The 14,380-nt window shown below is 43.4% G+C and overlaps 1 protein-coding gene across 10 annotated transcripts in view; it reads left to right on the top strand.

Annotated features, from left to right (window-relative positions):
* Nucleotides 1-14,380, top strand: part of LOC100653470 (5'-AMP-activated protein kinase subunit gamma-2) — a 54,705-nt gene that overhangs the window by 25,071 nt on the left and 15,254 nt on the right. For 8 of the 10 annotated variants that reach the window (XR_005040215.2, XR_016492862.1, XR_016492863.1 and 5 more), the window contains one exon: nt 7,522-7,751. Coding sequence is in view for 4 of the 10 variants with exons in the window: in XM_036966449.2 (XP_036822344.2) it covers nt 7,522-7,751 (230 nt within the window). In the remaining 6 variants the exon portion in view is untranslated. Of the gene's footprint in view, nt 1-7,521; nt 7,752-14,052; nt 14,212-14,380 lie in introns of those variants that run through there. The other 2 variants (XR_016492861.1, XM_036966452.2) reach the window with 1 other exon arrangement.

The following is a 14,380-nucleotide window of genomic DNA, read 5'->3' as shown; positions in this document are numbered from 1 at the left end:
AGGTGAAATAAATGTATGGAGGAAGCCTGGCACCATCCCTATGGTGAAGCATGGTGGCAGTGGCAACGTGCTGTGGGGATGTTTTTCAGTGGCAGGGACTAGGAGACTCGTCAAGATCGAGGCAAAGATGAACGGAGCAAAGTACAGAGAGATCATTGATGAAAACCAGCTCAGGACCTCAGATTGAGGTGAAGGTTCACCTTCCAACAGGACAACGACCCTAAGCACACAGCGAAGACAATGCAGGAGTGGCTTCGGGGCAAGTCTCTGAATGTCCTTGAGTGACCCAACCAGAACTGCGAACATCTCTGGAGAGACCTGAAAATAGCTGTGCAGCAACGCTCCCCATCCAACCTGACAGAGCTTGAGAGGATCTGCAGAGAAGAATGAGAGAATCTCTCCAAATACAGGTGTGCCAAGCTTGTAACGTCATACCCAAGAAGACTTGAGGCTGTAATCGCTGCCAAAGGTGATTCAAGAAAGTACTATGTGAAGGGTCTGAATACTTATATAAATGTCGTATTTCAGTTTTATTTTTATTTGCTAACATTTCTAAAAAACTGTTTTTGTTTTGTCATTATGGGATATTGTGTGTGGATTGATGAGGGACAAAAAACATTGAATCAATTTTAGAATAAGTGTAATGTAACAACATGTGGAAAAAGTCAAGGGGTCTTTATACATTCCGAATGCACTGTACATCAGACAGCCAGGTCAGATCATAGTGCTGATGCACTCAAAACCACAGTCTCATATCCCAACATGGCTGACAGCCCAGTCACCCCTTTCAAACTCCTAAGGGAAATCTGCCCCTCACCACTGCATATCAGAAACACTGATTGCTTAATGTTGAGGCCAAGCAGTATTGTGACACCTGCCTTCCTCCTTAGACTTAATGGAAAGAACATTGGCCAATATGATGCCGTCACAGTCTTAGTTCACCATTGCCCTTTTATACACAAAGCTTTTCAGTGTTTTCAAAATGTAGTGTTACACAATCTGGCATGCTGAATTAGATGTTGATTGTTGGGTGTTTCAGTTAACCAACTGAGGGGCCAGTCTGCAAAATCCAATGGGCCAGTAATGGTCCATGGACTAGACGCAGGGGTGGGCAACTCCAGTCCTCGAGGGGCCTGATTGGTGTCACACTTTTCCTCCATCCCTAGTAAACACAGCTGATTAATCAAATGCCATTCTAAACTGAAGATCATGATTAGGTGATTGGAGTCAGTTGTGTTAGCTGGGGCTGGGGCAAAACTGTGATACCAATCAGGCCCTGGAGGACTGGTGTTGCCCACCCCTGGAGAGGTTAAGAAACACTGGTATAGATGACTTCGGTACCCCATGTGGTGTATTCCCCCTCCCCTCCCTGTGTGTTTGGTGAGGAGGGCCTCCCTCCCTGCTGTCCCTCTGTGTTATCTTCTCCTACGGAATGTGCCACAACAGCATAACTAAAATAAGACACCAAAACGACTGAAGAGAGGGCTGGTATTAGCCAGCTAAATGTCAGGAGATAGTGGAGATGTGTTTTTGTGTGACACGACGAATGCCTGTGCAGATTTATCCTCTTCAATGAAGTTGAGCTTTCATTAGATGGTATATCGGTTTACTTTTGAATGTAACTTCCATTTAGTATTCCGTCTCTTTTATTTGAACGCAGTAGAAGCAGAAGTCAGTGTGTGCGCTGTATGGTTTACTAGGGGGTTCTATACACAGCCATAAAATTAGGATTATAACAAGTACTCAAAAGAGAAGGTAGTGAATTAGTTTGTATGACACCAATCCAAAACCATGCATGGCTTAAAATGACTAGTATAAATCATAAAATATGTCAGTTTCACTTAAGGTCGAGAGGTTTGACAACTATACCGCATAAAATGCAAGATAGTTGGGAACATTTTTATAGTCCCAATACCATGACGTCGGGATTATGAACTGATGTACAAAATAACATTTGACGCATCGATCCATTATTTTCAATATAAATTATGATATTTTCGCTACAAAAAGACTGCTCAATAAATTGGGCATTGAACAGTCAGCCCTGTGCAGACTCTGCCACGAGGAAACAGGATCAGTAGTTCATCTCTTTTCGTCTTTGGAGTCAGGTCCAGAAGGGGTTTTAAGTCATGTCTGTGTTCAGATGGACCTACAACAGTACTATAAGGAAATCTGAAAAACCATGATCAATCAATGGGAAATGTGATTATACTCTTAAAAGTCAAGTATTAATTTAAGTGCAATCTCTGTAGAAATGGTACGAGTAGAGCGGTTCAAGACCTTCGTAAGACAGTAAAATATAAGGATGTATTGTAAAATGGTAATATACTGGGAAAAAATGTGTTAGTCTGTGGATATCTGTGGGGGGAATTAAGATTAGAGGGATTGGTTGAATTGACGACGTACTTGAGGTCCAGTAAAAATAGGAGACTGTATGTACACTGAACAAAAATATTAAAGTGTTGGTCACATGTTTCATGAGCTGAAATAAAAGATACCAGAAATGTTCCATATGTACAAAAAGCTTATTTCTATCAAATGTTGTGCACAAATTTGTTTACATCCCTGTTAGTGAGCATTTTGCCTTTGCCAAGATAATCCTTCCACCGGCCAGGTGTGGCATATCAAGAAGCTGATTAAACAGCATAATCATTACACAGGTTCACCTTGTGCTGGGGACAATAAAAGGCAACGCTGAAATGTACAGTTTTGTCACACAACACAATCCCAAAGATGTCTCAAGTTTTGAGGGAGCGTGCAATTGGCATGCTGACTGCAGGAATGTCCTCCAGAGTTGTTGCCAGATAATTTAATGTTAATTTCTCTACCATAAGCTGCCTTCAATGTCATTTTTTTGAGGGAATTTGGCAGTGGGGTTATGGTATGTGCAGGCATAATCTACAGACAGTGAACACAATTGCATTTTATCGATGGCAATATCGTGAAGAGATCCTGAGGTCCATTGTAAGTGTCGTTGTATAATGATTGGAGACAGGCGCAGGAATACGAAAGTTTTTTTAAATTTCACTACCCAAAATGGCATACGTCATGAACATGAATGGGACAAACCCCAAAACAAACATGTGTGTGTGTGTGTATACAGTGCCTTGCGAAAGTATTCGGCCCCCTTGAACTTTGCGACCTTTTGAATAATTTTGCACGCCCAATTTTTCAGTTTTTGATTTGTTAAAAAAGTTTGAAATATCCAATAAATGTCATTCCACTTCATGATTGTGTCCCACTTGTTGTTGATTCTTCAATATATCTCAAGATATAAAATAATATATCTTTATGTTTGAAGCCTGAAATGTGGCAAAAGGTCGCAAAGTTCAAGGGGGCCGAATACTTTCGCAAGGCACTGTATATATATAACACAGGGATGTGAACCAAACAAAGGGCGAGGTGTAAAACTCTAATAAATACACTGGATGAGACCCGTAATAACAAGCGCACAGTAACACACAACCCGATACAACAGAGCACAGGTACTCACAAGACCAACGGACATGGAACAATAATCAACCAGGACAATGGGGAACAGAGTACATACACGTACTAATCAGGGGGAATGGGAACCAGGTGTGTGTAATCAGACAAGACAGTCCGGGGTTGGTGGTAATGATCCAGTTCAGTGACATCTAGAAAGATGGTGACATAGACCTCCGGAGCTGGTGAACGGAATGAACAGCAGTACCGGGGGAATCCATGACTGAGGCCCATTTTTTAAAATGTTTTAATTTATTTATTTATTTTATTTAAATTTAAGGTATCTGTGATCAACAGATGCATATCTGTATTCCCAGTCATGTGAAATTTTTCAATTGACTGATTTCCTCATATGAACTGTAACTCAGTAAAATCTTTGAATATCACTTTTGTGTGTGTGTGTGTGTGTGTACACACATATATACAGTTGAAGTCAGAAGTTTACATACACTTAGGTTGGAGTCATTAAAGCTTGTTTTTCAACCACTCCACAAATTTCTTGTTACCAAACTATAGTGTTGGCAAGTCGGTTAGGACATCTACTTTGTGCATGACACAAGTCATTTTTCCAACAATTGTTTACAGACAGATTATTTCACTTATAATTCACTGTATCACAATTCCAGTGGGTCAGAAGTTTACATACACTAAGTTGACTGTGCCTTTAAACAGTTTGGAAAATTCCAGAAAATTATGTCATAGCTTTAGAAGCTTCTGATAGGCTAATTGAGATAATTTGAGTCAATTGGAGTTGTACCTATGGATGTATTTCAAGGCCTACCTTCAAACTCAGTGCCTCTTTGCTTGACATCATGGGAAAATCAAAAGAAATCGGCCAAGACCTCAGGAAAAAAATGGTAGACCTCCATAAGTCTGGTTCATCCTTGGGAGAAATTGTCAAATGCCTGAAGGTACCATGTTCATCTGTACAAACAATAGTACGCAGGTATAAACACCATGGGACCACGCAGCCGTCATACCACTCAGGAAGGAGATGCGTTCTGTCTCCTAGAGATGAATGTACTTTGGTGCGAAAAGTGCAAATCAAAATCAGTTAACAACAGCGAAGAACCTTGTGAAGATGCTGGAGGAAACAGGTACGAATGTATCTATATTCACAGTAAAACAAGTCCTATATCGACATAACCTGAATGGCCACTAAGCAAGGAAGAAGTGACTGCTCCAAAACCGCCATAAAAAAGCCAGACTACGATTTGCAATTGCACATGGAGACAAAGATCGTACTTTTTGGAGAAAGGTCCTCTGGTCTGATGAAACAAAAATATAACTGTTTAGCCATAATGACAATCAAAGGAAAAAAGGGGAGGCTTGCCAGCTGAAGAACACCATCCCAACCGTGAAGCACGGGGGTGGCAGCATCATGTTGTGGGGGTGCTTTGCTGCAGTTGGGACTGGTGCACTTCACAAAATAGATGGCATCATGAGGGAGGATAATTGTGGATATATTGAAGCAACATCTCAAGACATCAGTCAGGAAGTTCAAGCTTGGTCGCAAATGGGTCTTCCAAATGGACAATGACCCCAAGCATACTTCCAAAGTTATGGCTTAAGGACAACAAAGTCAAGGTATTGGAGTGGCCATCACAAAGCCCTAACCTCAATCCTATAGAAAATCTGTGGGCAAAACTGAAAAAGCGTGTGCGAGCAAGGAGGCCTACAAACCTGACTCAGTTACACCAACTCTGTCAGGATAAATGGGCCAAAATTCACCCATCTTATTGTGGGAAGCTTGTGGAAGGCTACCCGAAACGTTTGACCCAAGTTAAACAATTTAAAGGCAAAGCTACCAAATACTAATTGAGCTTCTGACCCACTGGGAATGTGATGAAAGAAATCAAAGCTGAAATAAATCATTCTCTCTACTATTATTCTGACATTTCACATTCTTAAAATAAAATGTTGATCCTAATAGACCTAAGACAGGGAATTTTAACTACGATTAAATGTCAGGAATTGTGGAAAAACCGAGTATAAATGTAGTTGGCTAAGGTGTATGTAAACTTCCGACTTCAACTGAATATTGAATTGCAATGTTTTCCACCAGATCCTCCAACCATTTGGGTTGGTAAAAAAAAGGGTGATCAGAAATAATGCAAGCAAGGTTATTTGATAGACTAATCAGTCTTCTAGCAAAAAAAATCTTTATTTATGTTTCTGCTGTGTAATGCAACCTGGGAAGTGGTCGTTTTTCAGATCAAACATCATTTAGTTTGCTTGAACAATTTACATTTCGGTTCAAGTAATCCCTAATCACCTCCGCTGTTACGACAGTGTGCCTTCATAAGGCAGTTATGACTTATAGTTCTATAGGTGATGTGATAGATCAGTGAGTGGTGACTTGAATGTCAAAGTGAAGTTGTTGATAAGTTACTGGAGATGAGTCCCATGGCAGTCCCATGGTCTAGTGGAGGAAATGTGAACCACTCGGTACGCATCACCCACGTCACTGGAAGTGTGGCCTCAGAAATATGTCAGCAGGGTGGGGCTCAGGCCATGTGTGTGGGTGGGTGTCATATGTCAACCCGTTCCCCGTGCTGGGTTGTGACTGCTGAGGGCCATGTGAGGGCTGTCATGTGATCAAGCGGCAGCCTCGACCTGACAGACACTGCCAGAACAGGAGCCTGCTAGCCTCTCAGGCAGCTGTCCAATAATACTATGGCCAGGCTGAATCACTGTTAGTTCTTTATGGTATACTGTACACTAGATACCGATAACTGCCAAAATAAGGGAACTCTTGAGTAAATGAGGGATACAAAGTATATTGAGAGCAGGTGGTTCCACACAGGTGTGGTTCCTGAGTTAATTAACCGATTCACAGCCCATCCTGCTTAGGGTCATGTATAAACATGCCCAGTTGCCCATTATTTTGGCTACCATAGAAGAAGAAGTCTCAGTGACTTTGAAAGAGGGGTCTCAAAGGAGAATAGGGGGTTTAAAGGGTGTGTGTGTGTGTGATTGCATGTGTGTGTGTCTCAGTCACCAGATCTCAACCCAAATGAAAACTTATGGGAGATTCTGGAATGGTGCCTAAGACAGCGTTTTTCCATCAAGAAAACACCAAATGATAGAATTTCTAGTGGAAGAATGGGGTCATATCCCTCCAATAGAGTTCCAGACACTTGTAGAATCTATAATGCGCATTGAAGCTGTTCTGGCGGCTCGTGGTGGCCCAAAGCCCTACTAAGATGCTTTATTTTGGCATTTACCTGTATCTCTTCACTGATTTATGATATGATACACATCATCAAGGCTGGGTAATGGCACAGTGGTAGTGGTAGTAGTACATGAAGCTAGGAATAGAGGAAGGATGGATCGATAACTATATTCCACTCTATTGTTAATTGCCAGAATATAGATGTTCTTCACATTTATTTGATTGAAATTTGAACCAGCTTTGGATACATTTTTTAGGTATTCGAAGATGTTCTCTGATACTGTGTGTTGGTCCAACCCGATCCTGACAACCTACATACAGTACATTCAAATAGGTCTACTGTAGTTGTCATAGGACTCACAAGCTTTGCTTGCACTGCAGTGATCCACTGAAATCAATTGATTGCTGTTCTTTAGGGACAGGGTGGGCTGGATATTTTCATTATTTTCTTGGCAGGTTTCCAGGCCCTGGCAGCACTTAACCACACATGATGTGAATGGAAAATCCCATCAGCAAGCTCAATTCAGATGATTCATCTGGAGGAATCAAGCATTATTGACCCATCAGCTTTGCTGATGATAAATGAGGATACTTAATGATAGTCCAATCAATATTGTTCTGAAAAGCAAAATATCTTGGGGAGCCACTCCACTATTACAGTATCATGTGACAAGCACAAACTATGTTGAAAGGGTACAGTATATCCCAATCAGAAAGGACATAATTGAGTTGAGATTGACTGTGAACATTGCAACAGCACTACAGGAGATGTCTAGGGAAACTCCATGTATAAATGACAGGCCTGTGTAGACCAGTGCTAACTGCTAATCCTTTCTCTGGTCTTTGTTTTTCCTCCACAGTCTCCGGCCTCTCGTCTTCCCCCACCCCACCCAGCACCCCCACCCAGGCCCCTAGCCAGTCCATGCTGTTCCCCCAGGAGGTTCACCAGAGTGTCCCTGAACGTCTGGGCCGCTCCCTCTCATCACCCCCACCAGACACCGGACAGCGCCTCAGCCTGCCCACCTCTGCCAAGCCCTCTTCCTCTCCGATACCCTACGCCTTTCCACTGCCCCAAGCTACATCACAGCCAGTGAGTGATACCTCTTACTACCTACTACACCAACTGCTGGTTTAGGCTGTGTGTTAGTGGCAGTGATAATTGATTGTGCAGTGAAGCAATATTGCAGGGTTGCCGAGGAAAAGTGGTGTAAGGGAGAAGCTGAGGTGATTTTCTGTGAGTCTCCTAGACCAGGGGTTGCCAACCTTTTTCCCCCAGGGCACCCTTTTTCACATTGTTTAATGCCCCCCCCCCCCCCTTTCAATTATTGTTATTAAATACAACACCAGCCTGATTTTTCTTTTATTTGAGGGACCTAGGAAAATGTTGTTGTTTAAAAATAAATTCTACATAGTTTAACAAGACTGATGTCTTTAAGATAAGAGGTAAGATAGTACTTTATTAATCCCCCAGAGGAACATTTTTGTTGCACCAGCCAATAGATATATTACCAATAAATACACCATAAAAACACAACAAGAACACACAGACACTAAGAGCAGCACATCATCAATGAATATAAAAATGAAGTGTTCGTGTTAAAAAGCCTTATAGCATATGGTAAAAAGGATTTATGTCTGCCATCAAACTGCAATGCTCCAGGCAGATACTGTGGAGGTAGCTAGTGTTGGCCTCTATACTGCTGAGCTTTTTGAGGATCCTCTTATCCAGGATGGGCTCTAGATTGTCCTGGTGGGTGCTAATGGTAGATCCAGTCTTCTTTGTGATTTTGTTTAGCCTGTCTCTAATGATGTTAGCCCCCCGAGCAGATTACGCTGTAAAACAGGACACTAGACACAACGCTATTAAAAAAACATTTGGAGCATTTTTGAGCAGACATCAAAGGATCTGAGCTTCCTCAAAAAGAATAGCCTTTACTGAGCTTTTTTGAAAAACCATGGAGGTGTTCTCTTTCCACTGCTGCTTACCGTCAATCACCACCCCCAGGTATTTGTACGAGTCCACCCTTTCCACAGTGATGATCACAGGAGATGCGCTCCTTCTTCCTCCTGAAGTCTATCAGCTCTTTGGTTTTAGACGCATTAAAAGCTCCAGGTAGTTTTAGATGCGCCGTGCCACAAATGAGGATATTTCCTCCCTGTGTAGGGAGTCATCATCCTTCGTGATGTAGCCTACAATGCCTGAATCATCTGAAAACGTTTGTAGGTGACAGGAGGCTTGGGCGTGCCGGCTGTCTGCTGTGTAGAGGGTGAAGAGGAATGGTGACAGGAGGCTTGGGCGTGCCGGCTGTCTGCTGTGTAGAGGGTGAAGAGGAATGGTGACAGGAGGCTTGGGCGGGCCGGCTGTCTGCTGTGTAGAGGGTGAAGAGGAATGGTGACAGGAGGCTTGGGCGTGCCGGCTGTCTGCTGTGTAGAGGGTGAAGAGGAATGGTGACAGGAGGCTTGGGCGTGCCGGCTGTCTGCTGTGTAGAGGGTGAAGAGGAATGGTGACAGGAGGCTTGGGCGGGCCGGCTGTCTGCTGTGTAGAGGGTGAAGAGGAATGGAGACAGAACCTTCACTTTTGTGGCACCTGTGTTAGTGATGATGGTTTCTGAGACCGAGTGGTTCTGTTGTCTGACCTGTTGCGGCCTGTCAGTGAGGTAGTCCATGAACCAGGTGATGGTGGAAGGATGTAACTGCATGACCTGTGGTTTGCAGGCTAGAAGATTGGCTTGGATATTGTTGGAAGGCACTGGAAAACTCTAATAGCATAATGCGAACTGCTCTCTCCAAGTGCATCTTCCACACCTATCTTGGCCTGGTTGGCAAACTGCAGGGAGTCAAGAAACCCCTGCACCTGCTGCTTAAGTTGTGCAAGGACCACTCTCTCAAACGCCTTCATCAACTGAGAAGTGAGTGCAACAGGCCTGACGTTGTTTAGCTCTGTCTCTTGGAGTTTTTGGGAACAGGCACAATGCAGGAGGATTTCCACTGTGTAGGTACAGTAGAGGTAGACAGTGACTGCATTTGTATTTATTATGGATCCCCATTAGCTGTTGCCAAGGCAGCATCTACTCTTCCTAGGGTTCAGCAAAATGAAGGCAGTTATACAATTTTAAAAACATTATAATACAACAGATTTCACAACACATTGTGGACCCTCAGGCCACTACTCTACATCACAAAATCCATGTGTACATGTGTGTATCGTGCGTATGTTATCATGTGTGTCTATGCGTGTGTCTATGCCTGTGTGTGTCTCTTCGTAGTCCCCGCTGTTCCACTAAGCCGGGTGGACACTACACGACTTTCACAATTCTAACATTGCTGAGCCTCTTACTTTAAACGACCGTCTTTCCTCAAATCAAATCAAATTAATCATGCGCGCCGAATACAACAGGTGTACAGTGAAATGCTTACTTACGAGCCCCTAACCAACAGAGAAGTTTCAAAAAAATATGCATCATAATTAGAGATAAAAGCAACAAGTAATTAAAGAGCAGCAGTAAAAAATAACAATATACACAGGGGTGTGCCAGTACAGAGTCAGTGTGCCGGGGCACCGCTTAGTTGAGGTAGTATGTACATGTAGGTAGAGTTCATTAAAGTGACTATGCATAGATGACAACAGAGAGTGGCAGTGGTGTGGAGCAATGCGAGTAGTCTGGTTAGCCATTTGATTAGATGTTCAGGAGTCTTAGGGGTAGAAGCTGTTTAGAAGCCTCTTGGACCTAGACTTGGCGCTCCGGTACCACTTGCAGTGCGGTAGCAGAGAGAACAGTTTGACTGGGGTGGCTGGAGTCTTTGACAGTTTTTAGGGCCTTCCTCTGACACCGCCTGGTATAGAGGTCCTGGATGGCAGGAAGCTTATCCCCAGTGATGTACTGGGCCGTATGCAACTACCCTCTAGTGCCTTACGGTCAGAGGCTGAGCAGTTGCCATACCAGGCAGTGATGCAACCAAGCACGACTCAGGATGCTCTCGATCGTGTCGCTGTAGAACCTTTTGAGGATCTCAGGACCCATGCCAAATCTTTTTAGTTTCCTGAGGGGCAATAGGCTTTGTCGTGCCCTCTTCACGACTGTCATGGTGTGCTTGAACCATGTTAGTTGTTGGTGATGTGGACACCAAGGAACTTGAAGCTCTCAACCTGCTCCACTGCAGCCCTGTCTGAGAATGGGGGCATGCTCGGTCCTCATTTTCCTGTAGTCCACAATCATTCTCTTGATCACGTTGAGGGAGAGGTTGTTGTCCTGGCACTACATGGCCAGGTCTCTGACCTCCTCCCTGTAGGCTGTCTCGTTGTTGTCAGGCCTACCACTGTTGTGTCATCAGCAAATTTAATGATGGTGTTGGAGTCGTGCTTGGCCATTCAGTCATGGGAGTACAGGAGGGAACTGAGCACGCACCCTTGAGGGGCCCCTGTGTTTAGGATCAGCGTGGCGGATGTGTTGTTACCTACCCTTACCACCTGGGTGCGGCCCGTCAGGAAGTCCAGGATCCAGTTGCAGAAGGAGGTGTTTAGTCCCAGGGTCCTTAGCTTATTGATGAGCTTTGAGGGCACTATGGTGTTGAACGCTGAGCTGTAGTCAATGGCATTCTCACATAGGTGTTATTTTGTCCAGGTGGGAAAGGGCAGTGTGGAGTGCAATAGAGACTGCATCATCTGTGGGGGCGTTATGCAAATTGGAGTGGGTCTTGGGTTTCTGGGATGATGGTGTTGATGTGAGCCATGACCAGCCATTCATAGCACTTCATGGCTACAGACGTGAGAGCTACTGGTCGGTAGTCATTTAGGCAGGTTACCTTAGTGTTCTTGGGCAGAGGCACTATGGTGATCTGCTTAAAACATATTGGTATTATCGACTCGGACAGGGACAGGTTGAAAATGTCAGTGAAGACACTTGCTAGTTGGTCAGCGCATGCTCGCTGTACACATCCTGGTAATCGGTCTGCCCTGTGGCCTTGTGAATGTTGACCCGTCTAAAGGTCTTACTCACATCAGCTGCAGAGAGCGCGATTCCTGTAGTTTTTTGTGTGTTGCCTACGTAGTGGTGCGCACACTAAACGATCTGGCACAGACGGTGATCACACACTACAAGATTCTTCACTTGGATTCTCGATGCCATGCTGTCTGGCAAAATCTATGATGTGATTCGATTTACGTAGCTACAAGCTGTTGCTCAAAGCAGCCTCATAAACATTCAGTCAGACATTCACGCTTGCCATACAGCTTTGAAATATCTAGCCAACATTTTGAATTGAATAGCATTGCTTGTGAACTTCAGAGCTGTAACGATTTGTCATTTTGGCTTTGTTTGAAGGCAAGTACAAACACATACTGGTAGTAGTCATCACGCCTGCTCGAGAGTCTCCACATTCTGGGTGAAGCGAAACAACGTCATCTCACTGGCTTCTTCTCTGGCGAGCTGTCATTGGCTATTGCTGATTACCGTTCTCAAAACATGTCGTTGCATATCTCATACTACAAGAGCGTTGCAGATTTTGTGCCAATTAAAATCAAACCTGTTTGAAAATATTAGGACGTCTGGGACTGCTCAAAGACGAAATGTGCCTTTGGCCCGCTCACATTAAACGAGTGACGGCCGCGCGCCCCAAGTTGGCAATGACAAGGGGATTTTGTCTCCGATCTCACAAACTTGTCTGGGACAGCTAAAATGCCGGCCAAAATCATGTAGTGTACACCCGACAAAAGGTGTATTTTTATCTGTTTTTTTACTGCCTGCATGAGTTACTTTATGTGGAATTGAGTTCCATGTAGTCATGGCACTATGTAGTACTGTGCGCCTCCCATAGTCTGTTCTGGACTTGGGGACTTTGAAGATTCAACATGTTAATACTTCTCACAAGTACAAGTAGTGATGAAGTCAAGCTCTCCTCTACTTTGAGCCTGGAGAGATTGACATGCCTATTATTAATGTTAGCTCTCTGTGTACAGACCTCTCCCCATTTTAGCAACTTGTCTGCTTTGACCATGACAGTTTTCAATCCTGGCAGTTTAGTCTCCTCAACTTGCTCAATTTCCACATTATTCATTACAAGATTTAGTCGAGGTTTAGGGTTTAGTGAATGACTTGTCCCAAATATTTAGAACTAACTTATTCCTTGCCATCCATTCTACATCTGACTGTAGCTCTTTGTTAAGTGTTGCAGTGATTTCACTTGCTGTGGTAGCTGATGTTGGATGGTGTATCAATAATCCCTGTCATTGCAAAGATACAGGTGTCCTTCCTAACTCCGTTGCCAGAGAGGAAGGAAACCGCTCAGGGATTTCACCATGAGGCCAATGTTGACTTTAAAACAATTAGTTTGGCTGTGATAGGAGAATAACTGAGGATGGATCAACAACATTGTACTTACTCCACAATCCTAACCCAAATGACAAAGTGAAAATAAGGAAGCCTGTACAGAATTCAAATATTCCAAACCATGCATCCTGTTTGCAATAAGGCATTGAAGTAAAACTGCAAAAAAAATGTGTCAAAGAAATAAACTTAATGTCCTGAATAAAAAACATTATGTTTGGGGCAAATCACATCACTGAGTACCACACTTCATATTTCCAACCATGGTGGTGGCTGCATCAGGATATGGGTATGCTTGTCATTGGCAAGGACTAGGGAGTTTTTTTTAAGATAAAAAGAAACTGAATAGACCTAAACGCAGGCAAAATCCTAGAGAAAAAACAGGTTCAGTCGGCTTTCCATTCTAATGTGTATTGACTCAGTGATGTGAATACTTATGCAAATGAGATATTTCTGTATTTCATTTTCAATACATTAGCTAAAATTTCTAAAACAAACAAATTTTCACTTTGTCATTATGGGGTATTGTGTGTAGATGTGTGAATGTTTTGTTTAATACATTTTGAATTCAGGCTGTAACTCAACAAAATGTTGTGGGGTATGAATACTTTCAGAAGGCACTGTATTTGATTGATTGAGGATGTGATATATTTTTTTTAAACTAATACTTCAAGTAACTGTCTGTCTGTCTGATTGAGCTATAGCACACACTACCCTGATAGTGTAAGTCAATACTTCATCACCATCTTTGGTTTTGTTGTTTGACTATAAGACCATGAGCCATAAGTATATCTCTCTCCTCACCTCTCTCTCAACACACACCAGGCTCTCCTCTTACCATAATCAAAGGAATGACTTCTCTGCCACTTCCAGTCTGGAAGCGTGTTAATGAAACAGCCCTCCATCTCTAATTTACATCCCCGTGTTTACCTACAGCGCGTTCCCTTCCCTGTTCCCTGTGGCAGTGCAGCAGCAGATTGGGATGGGATTCATGCCCGTGCTGATGCTGGGTTAGGCTGAAAATTGCTGTGTCACGATGAGGTATAGGGTGACTCTGGGGGATTGGTTGGACATGCCAGGGGTGATCTTTCAGGGCTGTTTCTTCTACTGCACTGGATTAGGGTCTAATCAAGGGTCTAGGGGAGATGAAGAAAAACGTTTTTTTTTAAGGATTTTGAATCCTCATATGCTACAAAGAGCACAGTATGGCGTATGGCTTGGCTCATGGTATGTGCCATGATGAAGTGTTTTGTTGGATAGGGAGGAAGGCAACTTGCCTCATTGATATTTGCATGTTAGCACTGTACACAGACGTATTTTGTTGTAGGATTATTTTGCTGCAGCACAGCCTCTATCTCTGCACAGTGTCTTAGTCATTGTGCAGTAGCCAGCCTTC

The sequence above is a fragment of the Oncorhynchus mykiss genome, chromosome 28 (genome assembly GCF_057628025.1).
Source record: "Oncorhynchus mykiss isolate SJ-2025 chromosome 28, ASM5762802v1, whole genome shotgun sequence".
NCBI classification, from domain to species: domain Eukaryota; kingdom Metazoa; phylum Chordata; class Actinopteri; order Salmoniformes; family Salmonidae; genus Oncorhynchus; species Oncorhynchus mykiss.
This window is presented reverse-complemented; position numbering and strand designations above follow the sequence as displayed.